Here is a 23,266-nt window from a genome sequence, read left to right on the forward strand (position 1 = left end):
TGCCCTAAATAGAAATGGGAATCCTGAAGAGGCATGCCCGCTTCCTAAGGCCCCTGCCATCCAGAAGCCCTCATCTCCCCCGTTCCCATCTGTTCTTCAGCCCACTCCATAGGTATTCATTTGGCCAGGAGAAATTTCCCCGAGTGCTTTGCATCAAAGCCTCACATGCCAAGAGTTGGGCACATGCATTCACTTGCTCTCTTGGCATCCGTGGTAGTGGCTAAGAGGCCCAGGGAGGAGAAGGCCTTGGTCCTAGGCTCACAGATTGAGGCCTGGAAGGGGCCTGAGAGCCTTCTAGGTCAGTTTATAGGAATGGTGCCTTGGCAGGGCCTAGAGGAGCTCAGATCCTACCAGATCACCTCCAGTGAAGCTCTAAAAACATGCCAGGAGAGAATGATGACAAAAGACAAAAGAACAAGCCATCAGCTCCTCCCCCCAGCCAGGGAGGTGCAGAAGGCCTGTTGGAATCCTGCCGAAATAAATGCTGGGTACTGAGAGAAACCCCCTGAGTACTCTGAGCAGAAGAGAAGGGGAATGAGATGACCAAATAGGGTGATGGCTAGGGTGAAAAACCAGTAAGGAGAATTCATCACCTCCCCCAAGAACCGAACTCCTGGAAAACTAGAACAGGCAAGAGAGAGAAGAGCCTCCCCGAGACAAGGAGAAACATTAGGGGAGAAGCCCAAGACCTGAAAGCAAGCCAAGGACTCCCCTTGTTTTTCAGAGGAAACTTGTCTGAGTTTACACACAGATTCCAATATAGGGCCCTGCTCTGTGTCGGATGTGGACTTGCCCAGTGGCACATAAGTTGCCCACAGGTCTCGCAGAGCCAGGATCCCCCAGATGCTCTCTTTGCTTGCCCCTTCTTGCCCCTGACTCTGACCTATTTCTGTGCTCTCTCCAGGACTCTAGGCCTCTGCACGCTCTTAGTCTCCATTCAAGCCACCCTCCCTTAAGCTGGTAGGCCCCTGGTCTGAGCCTTTCACAACTTTTCTGTTGTGAGCTGCCCCCCAAGCCCACCCCACTGGGCCTTGCCTCTGCCCCAAAGCTGTCAGCATGGACTCCCATAGGCTCTTCATTTCCATATGTAGTTGCCCTCCTCATGGAAGAACCAGGAACAGAGACAGAGGCTGGTTCTCAATGGCAGGGATTTGAGCAGACTTCTAGGACCCAGAGGGCCCTTGTAGCCGCACACATTGGGCCATCCCACCTTAATGCCTCTGGATCAGGTAGCGGAGCCTTATGGTGCCGTCTCTCCTACAGCTCACTGCTACCTGGCAGGTTTCAGTCCATCCCTTCCCTCTCTGTCAATTGTTCTCCCGCCTCACTGCCTTTCTTCTCCCCTCTCCCACCCATAGCAGCCGCACCAAGAATATGATGTGGTATGGGGTGCTGGGGACCAAAGAACTTCTGCAGCGTACCTATAAGAACCTGGAGCAGCGAGTGCAACTTGAGGTCAGTAGCAGAAGGGCCTGGGTCCTCTGGGCCACACCATCAGCCCTTCCCCCTCCCCCCCCAGCTCCAGATGCCCTTTATTTCATTGTGCTCTCAAAGTGGCCATTGCCTGTCCCTTCCCATGGAGAGCAAGAAGAGGCCTCAAAAGCTGTCAAGGTCAGAGGTCTCAAACTTGGGGCCTACTGGCTACATGGAGCCTATAAAACCCTTCGCTCCATCTCAGAGAAGAGGAGGCTGAGGCCCAGGCTTGGGAGCCAGGTCCTCCTGCCTCCCAGTTCTATCACATCTGTCCTATCAAATCCCACTGTGACATGTTCTACTCTTCCTCTGGACTGCTTCCCCCTTGTGGTGAATATTCACACTGTCTCAGAATCTGAGAAAAAAATGGATACAGGCTCTAGGTCAGCATTGGGGAAGGTTTTTGAGGTCACATGCCAAGAGGGCAACTTCAGGCTGTCTGTGAGCCCCCTGCTTTACCTGAGAGGGCAGAAGGAGAAAGTGCTAGCTTTGAGTGGCTGGACAGAGGGGCAGGGCATGCAAAAATGTCCTTGGGCACTGGGAAGAGGGAGAGCAGAGCAGCTCCCCTGTGTTGGGGCTAGCACATGTGCCAATACTTCACCAATACAGTTTTAGATCAGTGATGGCAAACCTATATCATGGGTGCCAAAGATGGCATGTAGAGCACTCTCTGTGGGCATGCAGTCATCCTCTCTACCCCGCCCCCCAGTTCATTACTAGAAAGGCAGAGAGTCTCCAGTGGGGCCGCTCCCCTCTCCCTCTCCACCCTGCCTGACAACATTGTTTCACATCCCCCCCCTCTACCCAGAAGCCAATGGGAATGCACAGGGAGTAAGGTGTGCAGCTCATAGGAGGCAGAGCTGGAGAGGAGTGGAGCACTTGGGCCACTCCTCTCCCTCTCTCTACACTCACTGAGGACATTCCTTACTTCACCTGCCCCTCTGCCCAGTAGCATAATGAGAGTGATTCCTCCCTCCACTGTGTGGGGTAAAGGAGGCAGGGCACACCAGCATTTGATGGAGGAAAGGGCACAGCACGTGGGGCCTGGCACTCGGTCTGGGGTGGACCCCAGAACTCCTTCTCTAAAAGCTTTGCCATCACTGCTCTAGATCATAGAACATAGAAGGAACGTTGGTCCAAAGCTAGAAAAGACTTCTGAGACCATAGACTCCTGGAACATGAGGGCTAATAGAGCCCTTAGGAGCCAATGAGTCTAACTCTCCTCATTTTACGGGTGAGGAAAGCAGCCCACATATCAGCTCATATCTGAAGCTGGACTTGAAGCTGACTTCCTGGGCCTTGCAAGCCTTGGAAGTGCTCTACTCCCACAGCATACTGTCTAGGCCCATCATTCGGCCTCTCAGCTGCTGGTGGCCATCACTTTTAGGGCCATATAATCCTAGAGGAGACCTTGGAGAACACCCAGTTCAACCTCCTCACCTCTTCACAAGAAGGCATCTAAGCTCCCAGGTCCTCTGTGGCGTTGCTACTTTCCAGCCTTCTAAAGCACCAAGGCCCAAATCTTTTCTTTGCTCTTCAGTGTGATGGTGAAATCATGGCCTTGCCCAGCCTGCAGGGAATTGCTGTTCTCAACATCCCCAGCTATGCAGGAGGCATCAACTTCTGGGGCGGCACCAAGGAAGACAATGTAAGTTGTTGCTTTCAGCCACAAGGGGGTCCCTCAGATAGGACAGCTAGCCTGGCCAAAGATGCTCCAAAGCCTGAGCTCTGACCACTGGCCCAGACATACCTGGAGCAGGGCTCAGCCTTCTGGGGCTATGATGAGCAGGGAGAAGAGCTGGCTAGTCTGAAGTGGGGGTGGGGGAGGCTTGGAAGCTGGTTCTCCCAGCCCTGGAGGTTTTCGGTGTCCCATCAGCATGCTAGCTTTCCGAGTTCAGGCCTGACCCACCACCTGACTGAAAGCGAGAAGTAATCCCCCACAAGTGAGGGTGCTACACTTAATCCAGCCAGGCCCCAGGGAGGGAGAGAAACAAAGGGGCTCCACATCCCTCCTTCCATGGCCCCCAGATCAACTCCCTAGGCCAGTTTTCCTCAGGGCTGCTGGCTTTCAAGGGAATCTCAGATCCTCCGACTTTCAGGGGCCTGGCAGCTATCTTATCCATCCCAAAGATAGCGCCCCTGTTAGGTGGCCTTCCATCTCCTTCCAGGCTTGGCATCTGGGGAGCTGGGGCCAGGCAGCCTGGACTGGCATTGGAAGGAGCCGGGGATGCTCTACTCTTCCTCTTGGGCTCAGCTCCCATCCCCATCTCTTGGGCTATTGGGGGTGGGGGAGATGACTTCGCCACTGTCCCCCTACAGAATTTTGGAGCACCTTCCTTTGATGACAAGAAGCTGGAGGTTGTGGCAGTGTTTGGCAGCATCCAGATGGCTGTGTCGCGAGTTATCAACCTTCAACACCACCGCATTGCTCAGGTAGATGGCAGGCAGTGGGCTGGACCAGGGTCGAGCAGTCTGGCCTAAGCCTCCATGGAGCTCACCAGGCCCTGGGCAAACACATCCATGCATACCTAGAAGGGTAATACATGGAGCCTGAATGGCAAGGACTGGGAGCCTGGGCTCTCCCCCTGGGCTAGGCTGCTGAGGCTAGACAAGGAGCAATAAGTGTTATTAGGTAAAAGCACTTCCTATGGGCCAGGCAGTGGGCAGGAAGGACCCAGACTGGAGCTGGGAAGCCTCTGACTCATGGGATAACCTGAGCTAACACCACAGGAAATGGATTTTCTGACTTGGATGGGGCAGTGCTCTGAGCTCAGGATCCCCCTCACCTCTCTTTCTCCTCATTGCCTCACCTGCCAGTGCCGTGTGGTCAAGATCACCATCTGTGGTGATGAGGGGGTCCCTGTGCAAGTGGACGGAGAGGCGTGGGTCCAGCCCCCAGGGATTATCAAGATTCAGCACAAGAACCGAGCCCAGATGCTGACCAGAGACCGGGTGAGAAGTTGCAGAGTTAGGCTCAATTTTGCTTCAGCTATCACCCAGACCCCAAGGCCCAGCTTCAGCCCTGCCCATGGATCCACAAAGCCTCCAGGGGTCTCCCAGCCTCATCCTTCTAAGGATCCCTGAACAACAATCACTGATTTGCTGACCAGCTTCTCAGTTTGTTGAGGGTCCATTGGCGGGTCTGCATGAGGAAAGGGGAAAGGGCAGTGGAGAGCCAGCTAGTATCCCCTCAGTGCCATCACTTACCGAGTACCTCCTTTGTCTCATGGGTCATGTGCCAGACACACTGCTAAGGGGTGTTAGTCTAGTAGCTCCTGCGTTGCAGAAAAGGCCCCACAATGCTTGTTTTCGTAGCTCGCGGAGGAGGAGATAGGGCAGACTTCTGACACCCTGGCGCAAGGTTTGGAAGAAGCTATGTCTCAGCTGAGATCTCCAGTCTGACCCCTGGACACCCAAACATAGCTTAGCAACCACTTCTACGGGGCGGGTGGGACAGGGTGTGTGTGTGTGAGTGGGGGTCCTTCAGGAAAGGGTTGGGCCATGTTTGGCCCCAAGAGAGAGACTGTCTCCTTTCTAATTGTCTTTCTTTGCCATTTTCCTCATCTCCAGGCCTTTGAGAGCACCCTCAAGTCATGGGAAGATAAGCAGAAGGGAGAAAGCTACAGATCAGCCCGCCCCCGGCTCAACTCGCAACAGTCCATGGAATATCTCACCGAGGAGGAATATAGGCTGTTGCAGCGCTTTGCCCGCTCTGCCGACATCCTCATCACCAGGTGAATTAGCTGGTCTGTGAGAGATCTGTAGGGCTAGGAAGAGCCTAGGACAAGGGGGAGGAGGGCAAGACACATGGGAAGCTTGGCCTCTGCAGGGAGGCCCCAGCCAACCATCAGCATGAATGGCTGGACTGAGGGGGTAGGGAACCAGCTTCAATTAGGAGTTCTAAGACCTGGGTTCTAGTCCTGACTGGGCCATTAATTGTCCCAATGATGGAGGAAAAAGTCTCTTCCCCCTCTTTGGACCTCAGTCTTTTCCTGTGTGAGATGAGGAAGTCTGAGTTCCCTACCAGGTCCAGATCTATGATCCCATGATCTTAGATGACTTTTAAGATTGCTTTCAGCTTGACATGTCTAAAGGATCTAGAACTTTCAGTCCCTAATACCTTGTGACTCTGCCTCGTAGTGTGGGGAAAAAATAGCCTTCTTCTTTCCCTCCTTTTCTCCCTCCCTCCCTCCCTTCTTTGGGAGTCAGCTTTCTCCTCCATAAGATAACTGGGGGGCTGGACCTTTCCAGCCCCACAGGCCTAACTCCTTTGGGGCTTCATTTGGGGAAGCTTTCTCAGCCATCGGAGTTTGTACATCCCATGGTATACGCTGAGGTTAAATTTGTTATCTGGGGTCTGGACGGCCTGCCCTGTCCTCCTGCCTTTGGGAATGGAAACAAGCTGATCTTGCTTGGTCTTAGAGGAGACATATATGCACATCCATACGTAGCTCTGTATTAGTGGGTCCATCCGTTTGCCTCGCAGTGCACTAGGCCACTGTCTCAAAGCTCTAAGTTACAGGTGAGTAGCCTCCCCCCCACCCCCCCACCCACACCCGGAGAGGAAGTTCCTGCCTCGTTGTCGTGCACCATTAGAGGGAGTCTTCCTTGCCAGGTGTGGGCTGTGTCCACAGACGCCACCCAATGTCCACCATTCCAGCTGCACTGAGAGGAGAATGCCCACAGTGAGCTGAGAAAGGTGGGAGCTCCCTCTCTTTGTGCCCCCATTGTCACTTCTTAGGCCTTGGCCGGTGGCCAGGTATCTCCTCTCTGTGTCCAAAACATCCAGACGTTGTGCAGATCATGGCCATCTGGGCAAGAAGGAGCATCATCCCACTGCCCTGCAGCCCCTGCCAAAGGCTTGGAGTGAGTTTATAAAGCTAAGGGTCAGGCATTCTAATCCCATGTCCAGCCACTACTTGCCCCCAAATCCCTAAGACCCAGGGAAACTGATGAGGCATCACCAACCCGTGGCAGAGATGGAGCCTTTTCTCTATATAAGCCCCCTTTTGTGCGGCTGCATGTCACGACCTGATGTGGGGACACCGGCGCGTGCGTGGTGCAGATGGTTGGTGTGACACTTGATCTTCAGGCCTGGACAAGGACACAATCTCCCCTCTAGAAGCACCTAGAAGCACCCTTAGTTCTCGATTCTGCATCTGAGACTCGGCCGGCTGTACCTATATCCTTCAAAACACTTCACTAGGATGCGTAAGTTTTGTGCGTGGGTTGTCTTTTCATTCTTCTGCTGTGCTGGCAGACTTACCATATAACCACCCATTAAGAGAGCATTTGCTACTAAGTGAAGGGGAATGGACAAGAGCAACTGATCGTTTCTCCACTCTCAGAAAATCATCCCCTCAAACCCAGAATGTCTGACATGGCAAGCAGGGTGGTTTTATGGTAACTTGTCCCCAGAGTGAAAGACAAGCCCGGGTTCGGTAATGGGAATTCCCCCCCTTGACTTTTGGTTGGCATTTTAATTGCGTGGCTCCCATCTAAAGCTTGCTGTTGTCTATGCATAAGATTGGTGGGGCATGAGCAGGAGTGGACTTCTGGGAGATGACCCTCAGTGACTGGTAGATGCCAAAGGGGAACATTGTGGGAGTCGTCTGGAACAAGGCAAGGCCCAGCAGCCAGTGGCCTTTGTATCCAGAGTTCTAGAGTTGTTGGACTCAAGACCTTCCCTGGTCTATCAGTTGCCTGAGTAGGTCTGATTCTGGGGGACTGCCACTTGTTAGGGGATAGTCACTATCCTTAGAGGGAAAATCCATCAACCCTATTACTGACCCATAAATCGGGGGAACCTTTGGACTGGGACTGTTGCTTTGGCAAGAACCCCATGCCCACCTTGATTAGACCCTGCTAGATAATCGGGGGACCCTTTGGGCTAGGACTCGCCGAAAGGTCAGGAACCCTGTGCCCGCCCCGATAGACCCCGAGGGCCCCAGGGAGAGTAGCATCAAGCCACTGCCAACCAAGAGAACAAGGGAAGGGCCCCTGTTGGGCTGAACCTAGCACAGGGATACACTGAGATGAGTGTGTAGAACTCTGAGGTCCAGCTCCCCTGGCAGTGTGTAGGACAAGAAAAGGAATGGTGCCCTGAGGACAGATATGTGCCAAATGTACCTGGTGCCTGGATGGGATGGAGTCAGCCCTTTGAGCAGGTAGCTCATGGCCAAATGCATTCTCCACTGGCCTATGGCACGTCAGTCGGGGCCCTGCCTCTCCTGAGAAAAGTACTAGCTCAAGCAGAGCCAAAGGGTCCCAGATGGCTGCCTTTGCCAGGCTCTTCTCCACAGGGCACAGCAATGAGGCGGAGGCCTTAAAAGACAAGGTACAGCCTCTTGGGAGAACAAATTCTTGACCAGATCCAGTTGCTTCACTGGCTCTCCTGTCTGATCTCTGTGACATAAGTCTGAGCCACGTTGTCGAGTAGATGGCAACCCAGCTACTTGGACTGGGGACATCCAGAAGGACAAGAGAGAGGACTGGGGGCTTCCTTCCCCTCCCCTTCCCAGTGTAGGATGCCCCAGGCAGCCCAACAGCTTTCTTCCACCTTTTCCCCTTTATAGGTCAGGCCCTGGCCAGGAAACAGCAACAAGCAGATCCCAAGGGAAATGTCTGAAATTAGTTTCAGCTCCTCTGATTACTCACAAACAGAACTATACGACTTGGACCAAGCTGCCCATCAGCTTCCTTGACCTTGGATCTGCTGTGGCCATGACCATGGGGGCCCCAGTAGTATTTTAGGTCCCTACCATGGGACACCATTCTGAATGTGAGGATGGTTCAGGATGTGGCTTCCCCGGACCCCACTTTTTACGTGGCTCACTGATGCCTGGCACCACCCCTAGCCAGCTCTGGATAGCCACCAGAGGCCCCAGCGTGGTATCGCTGAGGGTCACCCGTGGCTTCTTTCGGGAGTGTAGCATGGCCCGTTTTCTTTCTCATGTCATAATGTCCCCCAAGGACATGGTCGTCTCTAGCCTCCAAAATGAGGCTCTTTCTCACTTACCCTTGACTTGGTTGCAGGATCCGAGAGGTGGCCAAGATCCACAAGGCCATAGAGCAGGAGCTGGCCCACTCCGTGAACAGCTGTGCCTCTTCCCTGACAGAAGTACTGCCCAGCAAGCGCAGTGGCAGCAGCCCTGAGGTAAGGGCGGATGGCAGTAAGGGGGCAGAAAATGGCCGGGGCTTGGGGTTGGGGGAAGGTACACATGAACACACACACAAACACAGACCCAGCAGGGCAGAGATAGATCTGGTCTCAGATGGGGCCAATGGGTACCAGAAAACTCAAGTGTTTAGGTGGAAGTGAAAATATGAGCTCAGCAGGAGCTTTATAAGCAACTAACATTCCCTGCTAGCATCTGAGGCTCCTGATGACTGCCAAGTCTGCAAGGGACTGCGGACACATTGGCAGGCCTTGAATGATGCTCTAAGTCCTGTGCTGGCCCAGATACATGGTGCCAAAGATCACATCTGGGACCAGCGACTCCCACACTATGGGCTGGTGATTTCTAGCCCTTCTAGTGGGGAGCCCGGGAGCTCCAAGTGAAAGAAATGGTTTGGTTGATAGGAAGAGAGGGGTGGACTTTATGGAAGGGGGTGCTTGGGCCTAGAGTGACTTCCATTTTACACAATCAGTTGAACCTAGGCCCCAGACTTGTTTCCCTTTCCAGGTGGCTCTTGATGCTAAAGGAGGGCCTGGGGCAAAGTCCCTTCTAGGAGAATCAAAGTGGGCCAGAGCAGCTTCCTGGTCACCTTGCCCGCTCCTTCCATCCCGAAGCCAGGCTCATCAGATTTACTGACAGCAGACTTTCCCCCTTCTCTTCTTTCCTCCCCTCCACACCTTACAGAGCCTAAGCAGAAACTCAGCCGTGGAAGTTTCAATTAGCGTGAAAGCCTTGTACAATGAAGCCAGAGCTTACGTGGAAGGGAAGCTGGTGAGTATAGGGGCTGGCCACAATTCACTTGGGATGCTCTCAACAATTTGGCCAGTCTAGCAGTCATTGGGAGGGACAAGGGGCAGAAGGTTCCCTCCCGTGCCTTCTCCTACAATTGGAAAAACTTCAGAGGTCTCATTTTACATGGGAGGAAAGTGAGGCATCCCAGGTAGGCAGAGCTAGGCATTGAATACGGGCCCTCTGACCCCAACCCCAGGGCCTGCATGCAGTGTGAGAGCCAGAGGCAACATGAATGCCCAATTATGAACTGCCCCCTAAGCCTGCAGTCACATTTGTGCTAGAGGAAGGTAAGGGAGAGCACCCAAGGCCCAGAGAGCCAGGGAAGGTCATGGAATGGCAACAGTGTAAGCATGGAGCTCCTAGACTTCAGTCAGCGCGTGTGACCCTCTTAGCTCTGCGAGAAGCAAACTGGGCCCCAGAGAGAACAGAGCCGAGACTTGACTTCAGGCCCTCTGCCCTTTCTGCTGCACCTACCATAGTGGAGGTGGAGGTGGGGCCACAGACAAACTTGTCTTTCCCTCCCACCTCCCCCATTGTTGCGGAGGACTTGGCCCAGCAAGAGTGGCCAGCCTCACCGCCCCAAATAGCGCTTCCTAACGCCAGGACCTGATTACCCCAACATGACCACCTTTGTCCTGAAGGCCTGCAGACAGAAGAGATCCTCTTCCCTGGCAGCCTAAGCTGGGGCTGGGATGGGGAGGGACCAGGGAGGACCCTTAGCATTGTTACCGTTCTTCCTGACTTCTGTCCTGAACCTGCTCCTCTCTAACGTCCTCCCAGAGCTCCTAGTTCTGCCCTTGGGATCAAAAGTAGATCTAGGCTAGGTTCTTCCTCCCTGAGCCACTCTTCAGATTCTTGAAGGCAAGGAACCCAATTCCCCTCTCCCGGCACAAAGTCTTTTCTTCCTCATGTGCTTGAACTTGAACCTGCTGGGAGGCTTCCTCCAGCCTTTATCAATGGATTCATTCAGCGTGGAAGGGGCTAGAGGAGATAAGGAGAGCGGTGGTGTCACCTCCCTGGTCTCTGCATGCTGGACCTCTCTTGGAGTAGCCTCATTAGGACCTCCCTTTGGTGTCCATGTGGCATACGTGGCCACAGAGAGTTTAGGGGCCACCACCGGGAAATACTGAGGATCCAGCTGTTTAGACGTACCTGGAGCACATCCAGCTTTGCTCGGGATCTTTCCCCAGGGCTGCCAAATTCACTGTGTCTCCCTACAAAAATCTCCAAGACCTTCCAGGCTTCTCCAGATAGATGCTCCTGTCCCTGCAAGTCTCTCCCAGTTGCTGATGATGTCTTACACTGTTGGCTGTCCAGCCATGGCAGACAAACTGCCACACGTGTCCTGCTCTACCCTAATCACCCATCCCTGTTGCCTGTGGCCCTCTCCCCTTCCACCCGTGTCTGTGGCAGGTAGTGCCAGGAGAGTTCCCACCTAGGGGGTACTTTGAATTGAAAGTGGGTCCCTATGCCAAGGAGATGAAAAGAGGCTGGGCAGACAGGCCTCATGCCAGCGGCATCGCTGCTCATCTGTTCCACCTACTTGTTGGTCCCAGGGACATAAAGTTCTTCACGTGTGCTGACCATCCAGGATTGGTTTATCTGAGGTGGATCAAAGATCTGGATTTATGGTCCATGACTCCTGGCAGTGGGAGAGGGCCGGACCCAGCTGGATCTGGATAGACTGTCCTCAGCATCCAGATTCCAACCCTTCATGCCTTCACCCCAGAATCCCAACCGTGGCCTTGAACCTTCGGGTCAAGGACAAGCAAAGAATCCAGGATCTCGGAGTCAGGCTGTCACGTAGAAGCTGTTTGACATCGGAACAGGCTTCTTGCCCCAAGTTTCAGTGTCTTCTGGAAAATGAGAGAGCTGGATCCAGTGACCTCTGATCCTAACTCCAAGCCTATGGGCCTGTGCTTTTTGACCCCAAACATTCAGGCTGTTCTGTTCCCCAGAGTAGGGCTTCACAGGGAGCCCCAAAGTTGCCTGTGGGCATTGGGTCATATTGCCAGTGTGTTCGAGAGGACATGGACCTGACTCCTCCATCTAAGAACTCTCTGGCTATCTCCAGTGCAAGGTGTGAAGCCTTGAACCCTGGAGGTGACACTTGCAGCCGAGCTCATTCTGTCTCTGTCTTCCATTTCTACAGCAGTTGGACAGCCCTCGGCGGGAGGAGGGGCTGCAGGTTGCCTTAGCCAATGTCAGCCAGGAGCTGGAGAAGGTGTCTGAAATCCACTGGCTGGCACCCATCCTCAGTGCCGTCACTGAAGAGGTGAGTGCCTGTTTGAATGGGCCACAGAGAAGCAGCAGGGTGGCTGAAAGTTGTCACCCTTCACTTTGTCTTGCTTCTCTGGATGCTGGGGTCCAGGGTTAGTAGAGACTGTGGTTCTCCTCAATCTAGCAACATGTCCTAAGCACCCATGCGTGCCAAATGAGCACCTTGATGATCCCTAGGGGTTGCCTTGTCGGTGTACAGAGGGCCTTCCTGGCTAAAAGGAAGTGGCAGCAGAGGGAAGCCCAGCTCTTCTGGCCAAGGGTGACTGAGGAGGAGGGGAGCTGGGGGCTGATGTCCCCAAGGCTCAAGGTGAAGGAGAAAGAAAAGCCCTGGTGCCTTTTGGGTCCCCCTCTAGCCCAGCTGCTCCCAAGCTCCCCTCCCTTCACCCCAGCCTTCAGGAGGCCCAAATGGGGCAGGCTCTGGAAGTAGTGCACACAGAAGTATAGAATGGCAGAAGGAGTGCTCGCAGCTATGGGCACATCAAAGGCACAAGATGATTTTTGAGAATTGTGCCACAAAATTACCGAATAGTCACGTTTTGTTCATTCGGTGGCCAAATTAGATCAGTGCCTCACAGAAGCTGCATAGGACAGGACTTCCCTTGGAAGCCACCTAAGCAAAAACCTCTGAAATCTCTCCCACCGAGAGTCAGCCAGCCTTGGCTTGGATACCACCAGGGCAGAGAGCTCCCACCTCCTGAGGGACAGGATAGCTCTCCCTGGAGTTCTTCCTTCCATCCAGCTTAAATCTCCGCCCAAGCAGAACCAGTGGAATTCTTTTGCTGCAGGAGAACCCTGAAGCTATCTATTTTTAAAAGCCTTCTCTGGCCTTAATATCCTCAGTTCCTTCTAGTGAACTTGTATGTGGTCAGCTTTGGCCAAATCCCATCCCATGGCGCCCCTGGGTTCCAAGGGCCACTCCCAGCTCCTTCCCTGTTCCCTTACTCTCTGCTTGTCAATGTCCTCCCGGGAATGTGGTGCCCAGAGCTTGCCCCAGTGCACATGTGGCCTCCTTAGGCTACAGGTCTGGTGTCTCCTCCTGCCGCCATTGCCTGTGGCCTGAGGAGGCCTTGCTGTCCTGCCACTGCCCTCGTGCCCATTTGGGCTTGGTAAGGGGAGAGGCCCAAAGTGCCCAACCCCCATGTTCACAGAGGAGGAAGCCATCTGAGGCCAGTCTGCAGAAGGACTCACTGCCCCCATAGACCCAGCATGCGGCACTCCCAACCTATGTACCACGCCCTCCCAAAGAAGGGGAAGGCCACTGTGTGAGCAGCCCCGGCCATTTGGGAGGGAGAGAGATAGAACTGAAGGTTACCTTTGAGTCGGTCCAGTTTGCCTCTGGGCAACCTCCACCAGAAGGGCAGCAGGCCAGTGGGAAATGGGCTGGAGGGGTGGAGAGTCCTTGGTAGAAAGATGGACAGAGATAGCAATCAGCAAGAGTTGCTGGAGATAGGACGCATATAGCTGGCAACATGGCCAGCCTGAGACTGCCCAGCTGAAGTGAAGCAGCACCGCGCCTTTGATTCTTACTTATCTGGGTGACCTTGGGCAAGTCCCATCCTCTCCGTGGGCAGTGACTGGCTCAGTTTCTTCATCTGCAGAACGCCGGGCTTGGAGGAGCCTCTGAAACCATTTCCGAACACAAGCACGTTTGGAGGCAAGGCCTTCAGCAGGCACAAAAACGAACCCTCTCATTTTCTCTGACCTAGGAGAGCTTGGGACACTCTAGCAAGGGCAGCTTCAGGTTGCGCTTAAACATCTCCAGAGGAAAGAAGAACAAGTCCCACAAGGTCAAATGGAGCAGTGCTGTCTCAGGTAACCCCCTTCCCCATAGTCGTGGGCCAAAGCCGGCTTTCCCATCAGGCCAAACTCACCGTCAGGTCATTGTTTCTTGCCCTCCTGTGTGTGGAGACACAATGAAGCAAGTTCAAAAGGGGATGTTTGGGCCAGCCGCCCTGAGTGCACAGAGCCGCCACCTCTACCCTTGACTCTTTCCATGGGAGAGGAGGCTGGAAGGCTGGGTCCCTTTGGGGCCGACTGGAAGAAATCTATTCTGAAAGCTCCCCATGACTTCTCTGCCCTGCCCAATCATTCGATACCTTTTCTCGTCATGCCCGGCCTTCTCCATGGGCCAGGAGAAAGAGGAGTTTCTGGTGCTGCCAGAGACACTGGTTTTTGAGCAAGTGGGGTTCTGCTCTGGAACGTTCTAAATTTGATTTTCCCAGGAAGTCCCCAGAAGCTCAAAGTGTGTCTCTAGCCTTTGTTCGGCCTTCTTTCCTCCTGTTTTGGGCCTGCTTGGGAAGTAGGAGAGGGGTGCAGGGGAGGACTTTCAGCCTGGGCAGCACCATTTTGGTTCTGAGCAATGAGAAAAGGGGGCCTTAGCCCAGATAGTATGAGGCCTGAACTTGGCCTTACCACTGTGCCCTGAGGAGGGAGGAACAAAGATCCATCGAGGAGGCTCAAAGGGAGGCAGGGGAGGCAGGGGAGGTTGCCCTCTCTTCCAGCCAGCCCCAGTTTGGGCTCCAAGGGAGCCCTTTACAACTCTGTTTCCACTGGTTGACAACAGTGAGACACAAACTATGCTGGCCTAAAACCTTTTGGAAGAAAACCTGTGGCTAGGCTGCCCATCAAGAAGCGATCTGAAGGAAGGCCTACCAGCACCCCTTCTCTGCCCTGCCAACTCCCTGTCTTTGGGTCTCTGGCTATCTCTTTCTCTCCTCCCCTGTCTTTCCCCTTTGCTTCCTCTTCCTTCTCTCCCACGCTTTCTGCACCCTTCGCTTTACTAATGGCTATATAGGCTGAACTAAGAACCTAGCAAACAAATGGGGGGCGGGGTGGCAGGGGGGGTGCCTCCTTTACCCAGTGGCTTAGGTGACTGGGTTTGATAGTTCATCATCACAGCATGACACAGGGATTGGTATTTCCATGTCTCCCTTCCAAATAGTTGAAAGCTAGACCAGAAGCTAGGTAAACCAAAGGGCCTCAGTGGACCAGAGGAAGTCTGGCTGCTGGGGTGGGGTGGGGGGGCGCAAGGGTTAGTTAGGCCCCTTAGCTTCTATTCCACTTTCTCTCTGACCACCATTCAAGGATGAGAGGTAGCCAAGGTCTGAGCAGGCCTTTGGCCAAGGACCTCATGCAGCCCACTGGCCAGGGTGGGTCCATTGGCCCTTTTATCTGGAGGCTGTTGAGAGAGGGCCTGGGCAATCCTTGAGCACTGGGATAGCAAGGATCCCTTTTAGCCCTTCTAGAAATAATCAGGAATTCCAGCAGACCTGGGACTCTGGGAAGGGGGGGCGGGCAGGAGGTAGGATTTCTCTTGCTTCTTTGGCTTTCTAGGATCTCATCTCCCTATATGTTCCCGAACCCCAGCATGGCCACTTCAGGAATTCATCTGCTTGTCTGCTGCTGCTCTCACCTTTGTCCCCACTCCCTTGGCCCAGAGCTTTGGCCACTCATCTTCCTTACTTTGTGCAAATGTGTTATTGCCTAGGCACAAGTGGGGGGGGGGGACAACGATTCATCCTTGATGCTCTTACCTTGAGGTTATTGAATGATGGTGGCAAAAATTCCCAATAGGATACCCACTAGAGTCACCCAGAGAGTACCCAGAGTTCCAGACTCCTGGGTTCTGGCAGAAGAACCCCAGACATGCTCAGATCACCACTTTCAGGCTGTCCAGACAGCCCAGAGACTTCCAGCTACAAGTAAGGCTGCTTAACTTGGTGGGGGCAGTGTGTCTCTGAATAAGGCTGTGGAGAAGCCCTAACAGGCGGCCTCAGCATCCCAGTCTCTCTCCCTAGCGTATTTGGAACAGAGGTCTGCTGAAAAGTAGGGCCCAGGAAGCTCATTTGCTTTGTGCCCAACCTTAATCCCCAGGTGTCTAGGACTGTGGAGACACCGAGTGGACTCGTGCCCCGAAATCCCAAGAGTTTGCCTGTCATCCCATCAAGGCAAGGTGGCCGTGGCCAAATAGTCAACCCTCTTCTAGCCTGCCTCTTCTATCCCCCACAGGGCCTGGAGGCAGCTTGTTTGCTGCTTCCCTTCTTAGCCCTGACAGCCTAGTGAAGGAGCAGGTTCCATCAGCATTTAGAGATCCTCTGAGGCGGTGTGCCTAGCACCATACCAGGGACCACAAAGCACAAAAGAGAAGAGCCTTTTTATTTTGTCCTTGAAGACTTAGTCAAGTCATTTAGGGGGTTGTTTTGAACACGCCCTCCTCTGTTGGGCAGAGTTCAGGCCGTCGGGGCATTCTAGGGTCTTGGGGCCCATGGACATGGTTTCTCATGCTGCTGCTACTGCTGCTGCTGCTGCCGCCGCCGCCGCCGCCGCCACCGCCACCACCCACCAGCACCTCTTTCCAACTCACCCTTATTCCTCCTTTGAATCTGCCTGTGCTTCGCTGAGAATTTCTCTCTCTCTGTCTCTGCACGCGTTTGCTCTTGGCCCTTTCTCTCTATTCTCAGTAAGATGGTCATCTGTCCTTTTCCTTTTTACTAGTGGACAAATGGGGCCCTGAGGAAGTGGCTTCTTGGCTGGACGCACTTGGTTTAGGGGAGTACAAAGACATTTTTACCCGCCATGAAATCCAGGGCTCAGAACTGATCCTGCTGGAGAGACGAGACTTGAAGGTATTCCTAATGTCCCTGTTTTCCAGAAATGGGGGCTTCCCTGTTGGCATCCATGCTGCCCACAAATGGCATGGCCCTGGCATGACCCTTTGGCCAGACTTGCCTTGCTTTACCTTTCCTTACTGAGATTTCTTAAGAACCACGAATCTTTGGCATTGGCCTCTTCCTTGGCTCTGTCATGGAAAGGGGAGAGTGATGTCAGCCCAGAGGACTTGGGGACCCCGAGAATCATCCCAAGCAAAGGCCTCTGTTCTCTGGGTGAAATTGCTTCCCACACCTTAGGGCAGGGTGGGGTTGGGGGGTGTGATCAGAGCTTCTACCCTTCTTATTATCAACGGCCTTCCCTCACGCCCAAGGAGTTTTCCTCTCCTGGCCTCTTATCTTCTTGTTCTTACAATGCTTTGTAGTGAGCTCTGAATTTCCATCTGTTTTTACCAGGTGGGCTCACTCACTAGGGGCGGCCATCCTTGGCTCCACTCTTGGCCTCACTCTGCATGGGAAACCTTTTCCACCCGAGGATCTCAATTAAGCATACTTTCTAGTGGCAAACACAGATGAGGAAACTAAGGGAACAGGGGGAGCCCCCAAGTCAGTGAGCAAGGCTAGAGCCCTTTCTAGGATGCAGGCTTCTCCTCTTGTCTTCCATGAGTCAAAGGCATGAGAACAAAGGAGCCTTTGCCCTAAAAACTCAGATGTGAGGTGGATCCTCAAACAGAAGTAAGTGGGGCTTGAAGGGCACACTCACTCTGGGCCTCCCTGCAGCCAAGCTGATGGCTGTGCAGAACGGAGGCCTACCCTAAGCCCAAAATGCCATGGGGCCTGGGACCAACTTGAATCAGTCTTCCTTTCGGGAAGAGTACAAAAACATTGTACCCGAGACAAGAAGGACAAGGCCTACTGAGCCAAGACTGTTGCCCCACCCAAGGACTCCTCATAGGCCCCTCCCTGGCCCCCTGCCCCAAACTGCCAACAGCTAGCATTCCCTCCACCATAAATAGCAAACCTGCCTCTCACTCTTCTGTCAAGCACTGGAAGTCTTCCCCTCGATCATCTCCCCCTGGAAGATCATCTCTTCTGGCAGCCTCTTGCTTGCTACAGGGAGGGTTGAGCTAGGGTGCCCTTCCTGGAACTAGTTCTTCAGGGTGAGAAGTGGGTTCCTGTGATGGGTGGAACAGTGCTTTGTCAGTGCAGGGAAAGGAGCCGGGCAGCTGACCAGCCCTTCCCAAAGCAGGCTGGCTTCAGAACTCCACTCAGAATCCATTTCCACAACATGCACACTGAATTCACCCACACACATACCTGTGGAAGCAGGATGCCCAGAAGAGGTGCTAATAGCATTCTTTAGCTCTTTGCCTTGGGAGCCCATTTGTAAAGCAGCCCAGGGATTTTCAAGGGTGGTAGCTGGAGAGTGGAAAAGGAGCCCTTTCTAGCAGGTGGCCTGCACGAGAGAGCTGGGCCTGAAGAGACTCCGATGGCTCAGGTGCTGCCAACCGGGGAAGCCATAAGCTCCTCAGTGTCTGCTCTAGCCCAAGTGATTACGCAATCTCATTAGACAAGCTAACTTCTTTCTTTTCTGACTCCCCCCCCCCCCATAAAGGATTTAGGAATTAGAAAGGTTGGCCACGTGAAGAAGATCCTTCAAGGAATCAAAGACATCAGCCACAATCTATGAAATGCTGCAGGAGGAGAGCCCTACAGCTCGGGACTCCTGACAAGAAGCCACCTCATGGTGGAATAACAATAACAACACCGGATGTGACAACTATGACTAGGACTAGGACGACAACAACGATGCCGACTCTAAACCGACTGATCGCAGACTCAATTATCCCGGACAGACATGGACCCTGCTCATTAGGGCCGTCAGACAATGCTTTCCACTAATCTGACTTTCTTGACTTTGACTTTATCAGGTTTCCTTAGAGGTTTACATTTCCACATTGGCCAAAGATTGTTGGATAGAGTTGTTCTTCAGTTCTCCCTCTCTGTGTTTCCTGACTGGCTTCTGTTAAATGAGTTAAGCTTCTGTATATGCCTGGGATCTAGAAGAATGGCCTTCTTTGGGCACTTGGGAGCTGGTGTTTTCTCTGATGGGTCAGTCACCTGACTGATTTTGTGACTTGGAATGTCTTAGTGTTTCCCTTTGGAAGAAGGTGAGAGAAGAGGCTTTGTGCCATGGAAGATGGGAACTAGGTCCTAGGGGCTTCTCTCCTAGCCTTAATTACGTGGCTGTATCCTTTATTGTCCCCGAGTTGAGCCCCCATCCGTGGCCTATGCTTAAGTGTGCTACCTTGACCCCCTGGAGACTTACCATGCATGTTAAAAACTAGGCTTTTCTTATAGATGTGGCTTGCAAACTCTGCAAGTAGCCTCTGCTGCCTCTGTGTGTGTGTGTGTGTGTGTGTGTGTGTGTGCGCGCGCATGCGCGCACGCACGCACACACACATACGCGCGTGCGTGCACTAGGCCAGGAGTGGGATGGGTGGGAGGGAAAATGGGAAGGGGATATGTATGTGTCTGTGTCTGTGTGCATGCTTGTGAATAGCTTTCATCAGGTACCCAATGGGCCACGTAAGAGTCCAGTCCTGATTTCAGGTGAATGGCCCACTCTGCCCACTGCTGCTCACCACTAGTAACTTGATGGAGTCTCCAGAACCTGTAAGAACCCCCGCTGCCTTGACCCAAGCTTGCATGCTGTCCGCCAGTGCTTTGCTTGCATTCTGGCTGGGTTTTCGAGCCAAAAGTCATTCACCCTTGTGCTGCTGTATAGATTATGGAGAGAGAGAGAGAGAGAGAGAGAGAGAGAGAGAGAGAGAGAGAGAGAGACAGAGAGAGACAGAGAGAGACAGAGAGAGAGACAGAGACAGAGAGACAGAGAGAGACAGAGACAGAGAGAGAGATAGAGAGAGAGACAGAGATAGAGACAGAGAGAGACAGAGAGACAGAGAGAGAGAGAGAGAGAGAGAGAGAGAGAGAGAGAGAGAGAGAGAGAGAGGGAGGGAAAGCAAGCAAATGGAGAGATGTATATATTTTTGTAAGAACTGAAGATACAACTCGGTATCTAAGGCTCCTGATAAAGTTCTTCTGTAACTTACTGCCATGCCCAGGACTCTCAGACTTCTGGGCATCTCCACCCATGTTCTTTACTTCTGACAAAGCTACGGGGTCTGATCTGTCCTAGTGGAGCCTTCAAAGCCACCATTGAGGCTAAGGCTGACTGATGTCCAGGCTGCTTCTGTTCCCCTCCTAATCCTAAACCAGGCCCTGGAAAGGGGAACAGAAAGGTCAAAGCTATTTGCTCTGGACTGTGTACATCATTAGGACCTGCTTCCTCCTCACACCTTCTCCTTCCTTTCCCTCTACTTCTACTCCACCTCCTTTGCTCCTCCTCCCTCCCCCTTCCCCTTCTCTTTCTTTCCCCTCCTCTCCAAGCAACAGGCCTTGAAGTCTGGGATCCAGGAACTCTGGGGTCTCTACCCTCAAGGCTAGGTTATGCTTATAGCCTGGGGACCATCCAGGGCAACCAGTTCTGAATTTTCTGGACTAGCTGACTGGATGGTCCCAGACCCAGCAGAGAGTTTCCAGTCTGTTTCCCTCTTCCTGAGACAAGGCTGTCAGAGCTAGGCTTCACAGCAGAAAGAGGCTGTTAGAGCAGCTCCTCTGCAGCCCAGGGGGCTACTGCTTTGGAGTTCGAGGTCACCCAACAACAACAGGTGACTCAAAGCTTCCTTGGGTGGGTACCTCTCTACCTTCTAGTGAAAAACAAGAACAAAACACAAATCCCAGTTGTTCCCAACCCTAAATTTGCTTGGGATTTTGTTGTTTGAAAGGCCTGTTGAAACGCAGGCATATCTGGCCGGGCCCAGCATCTAAAGGGGAGATGCCCCAGGGCCCTAGGAGCCAAGCCCTTGAATGCCTACAGACAAATTTCTTTCCCCTCTGCCCCAAAACCAATCAAGCCCTTGGCTGGGAGCTAGAAAGATGGCCTCTCCACACTGCAAGACGAAGGCGGAGCTCTTCCCTGGGTCTCTCCTGTGGCTGGATCATTGGGGTACATCAGATCAGAATCCTGGTCCTGGATGCTTTTCCAACCTGAAAATGGGGAGCTCAAAACTGCAAAGGGGGGGCAAAGCCCCTGATGCCGTCTTGTCTAATTGTGATGCCAAAAATAGCTCTAGCCATAAATCTAAAGAAGAAAGTATTGTAAATAGATGAAAGAAAATATTTAAAATTTTATTTAAGCACCTACAGCATTAATTTATTTGTCCCCGGGATGAGCTATCTCGGAGACTTCTGCTTTGACTGCCCCCCCCTCTCTCCTAGGCTCCTCTGGGGCTAAAAGCCCTTTCCCTCATCAATGCCCCACTGTCCCGTGTTCCCCTGCACGGGCATAGACTGGGGATGCCCATTGATCTTGGGAGTCTAGGCAGGGTTGGGATTCTTTTGTTGCTTCCCCCCAATGGTGGCTCCTTTTCATTTTGTTAAGATTGCTAATATATCGATGCTAAGCTATGTGCTGTGCTGTTGTTGATCTGACCAGTACCCACACCCCCAAACCCTTGGCCCTCCCCAATCCCCATCTCTTCCTTCCCTGAATCAGAACGGAGCTGGCCTGGCTTGCAGGCCAAGCACAGAGTGAGCCTTGTGCTAAGTGGGGAGGAAAGGGGGAAGGAGGGTCCTGAGCAGGTGCTGCTTGCTAGCTCAGTTTCCATTGTGTTTCCCTCCTGCCCTGATTCCCAGCCAGCCCTCCTGGCAAGCTCAGGGTGCCAAGGAAAGGGACCTGCTGAGCACCGGCTCTGCCTGGACCAGCCCAGTGCTTGGAACAAAGCAAGATCAGCTCCCTCCTTCACAGGGGCTGCCCTCGGGCCCCAGGAGTGATTTCGCCCCACAGGGGCCTCGCTGAAGCAGTGCTGTAATATAGTTGCTTGGGCAATGGGACCAGGCCCTTACCATTCATCTCCATCTCCATCACCTTCAGAGACATCATTTCAGGCAAATAAGGGGTAGGTTGCTTCTTTGGGTGATTGTTCCTGGGTAGTCTCGAAGCTGCTCTCAACAGTGTCAAAGGACAGATAGTCTTGAACTACTTTATAGGATGGGAGTTGGGGGGGGGCGGCGTCATCTGCAGATGACCGAAACTTGCAGAGGTCCAATTTTTCCTCTAAGCTTAGAGGGAAAAAGAGATTGGGCAGAGATTAAGGAGCCGAGGGTTTCTATAATGTTCCCTCCTGGTAGTTGTCATCAGATGTGGGCTCAGCAAGTGGTGAGAGCAGAGGCCAAGGAGAAAGGCTAGGAAAAGCCTCTGCCAAGTGTCTCTGGCTGCCTCCGTCTGGGCACCAGGGACCCCGGACAAGGAGCCAAAGAGCAGCTGCTGGCTTCATGCAGTAAGCTTAGAAAGGCCAGGCCTACCCACCGGCCCTGGGGGAGTGAGTGCTATTGACCACTCCATAGTATATAGGAAAAGTCAAGTTGGGAAAAATAAAGATCAGAACTATGGGATGAAATGGAACTGAACTGTGATCACCTGCCTACCCCGATCCGCGTCCTTCCCTAAGATCTGCTGTGCTTAATGTACTCGGTGAAATTGCGATTGTTCCTCTGTATTTGTCTGCTGATTGTAATCTCCTGTTGGTTTCTGTTGTGTTTGGGGGGTTTTTGTTCGTTTGCTTGTTTCTTTTTGAAGGCTCCTGTTCAGCAGCAGAGCCCGGACTGGAGGGAGGAAGCTGGATGGTGAAGTGGCAAAGAGAATAATACCAAAAGCAAAATAAAAATAAGTCCACAAATCCGCACCAGCCCCTCCTCCCCGATGTAACATCAGTCCAGAGTTTAAACAAAGTTGCGCTTGTGTTTCAGGCCACTAATAAATGGTTGAACATGTAGTCTCAGGCTCCTTGTGAGTTATTTCAGGGGTGATGGGTTGTGGATTCCAAGCTCCTATGAATAAGTGGGGCAGGCTGTCCCTTCTCCAGGCCTTGGCCTAACTGAATATGATGCCGGTTGCTCCTCACTGCTGCTGTACCCAGGGCTGCTCTGATGAAAATCACTCTAAGTGGGGACTGCTTTGTAAAAAGTATTTACAATCTGAATACTTTTGGGCTCAGATGGCTGCCATCTCTGGCTATAAACCACCTGACACAGTGAGCATCTCTGCTAGTGTATATACTACCCCAAGCCCCCATGGACACTACCCCCACTAGCTTGCATCTCCCGGCCTTCATACTTATTCAGTTTGGCTTCCTTGTTAGTCTTCTCCTTCACATCTTTAGTTTGTAGATGTTTAGTTTGGTTTCGTATCCATGGTGAATTGTTGAACTTTGCCATCCTTTTCATGGAAGTCACTGAATCCAGTATCTTACTTCCTCTCTTTACCGTTCCTGACCCCTATCATCCTGTCTCTGTAGCTACATGCCCCTAGAGTGTCTTCTCCCTTTTTTATGTGAGATGGGCTACAGTCTTGGAAAACAGGGCTCTTGCTCAGAGGTCATCTCCTAGGGTGCCCATCCCCTCCAAGGAAATTTGTCATGAGGCTGGCTTTTCCCTTCTACAGAATAAGACCGGCCTTCCATATCCCTCTACTGCTCTTCCTCATCTTCCGCAGAGTCTGATTGTCCTCTTCAAGAGACCAAAGAAATCTCTGTTCCTTCTCCATTCATATCCAAGCCATGTTGAGAAACAACTCCAGATCCCTTCTCTCTCACGTCCTACAAGCACAAGAGAACTAATTCTGGTGCTCTGGGAAATAAATGATTCCCAAGAAGAGACTTTCTTGTCCATCTCTCTTAGATCCTTTTGTTGAAAATCCAGCTTTTTTTCCAACTCTGATGATTGGGCTCAGCATGCAAAAGGCTTCTTTTGGGATACTTACCTCCCTCCTTTACATTACACAGTAGTAATGACTCTTTAATCACTGCTGAAAGG

At 52.7% G+C, this 23,266-nt stretch overlaps 1 protein-coding gene across 1 annotated transcript in view; it reads left to right on the forward strand.

The window, feature by feature from the left end:
- DGKK (diacylglycerol kinase kappa) overlaps positions 1 to 22,227 on the forward strand; it is a 138,353-nt gene extending 116,126 nt beyond the window's left edge. Inside the window, exons 16-26 of the mRNA XM_056809327.1 lie at positions 1,359 to 1,455; positions 3,014 to 3,121; positions 3,793 to 3,906; positions 4,291 to 4,425; positions 5,044 to 5,207; positions 8,509 to 8,629; positions 9,336 to 9,422; positions 11,596 to 11,718; positions 13,430 to 13,535; positions 16,218 to 16,348; positions 17,946 to 22,227. Of these exons, the coding sequence (XP_056665305.1) occupies positions 1,359 to 1,455; positions 3,014 to 3,121; positions 3,793 to 3,906; positions 4,291 to 4,425; positions 5,044 to 5,207; positions 8,509 to 8,629; positions 9,336 to 9,422; positions 11,596 to 11,718; positions 13,430 to 13,535; positions 16,218 to 16,348; positions 17,946 to 18,020 (1,261 nt within the window). The 3' untranslated portion in view covers positions 18,021 to 22,227. The remainder of the gene's footprint in view (positions 1 to 1,358; positions 1,456 to 3,013; positions 3,122 to 3,792; positions 3,907 to 4,290; positions 4,426 to 5,043; positions 5,208 to 8,508; positions 8,630 to 9,335; positions 9,423 to 11,595; positions 11,719 to 13,429; positions 13,536 to 16,217; positions 16,349 to 17,945) is intronic.
- The last annotated feature ends 1,039 nt before the right edge of the window (positions 22,228 to 23,266 follow it).

This window comes from Monodelphis domestica, chromosome X, assembly GCF_027887165.1.
Source record: "Monodelphis domestica isolate mMonDom1 chromosome X, mMonDom1.pri, whole genome shotgun sequence".
In the NCBI taxonomy this organism is placed as follows: domain Eukaryota; kingdom Metazoa; phylum Chordata; class Mammalia; order Didelphimorphia; family Didelphidae; genus Monodelphis; species Monodelphis domestica.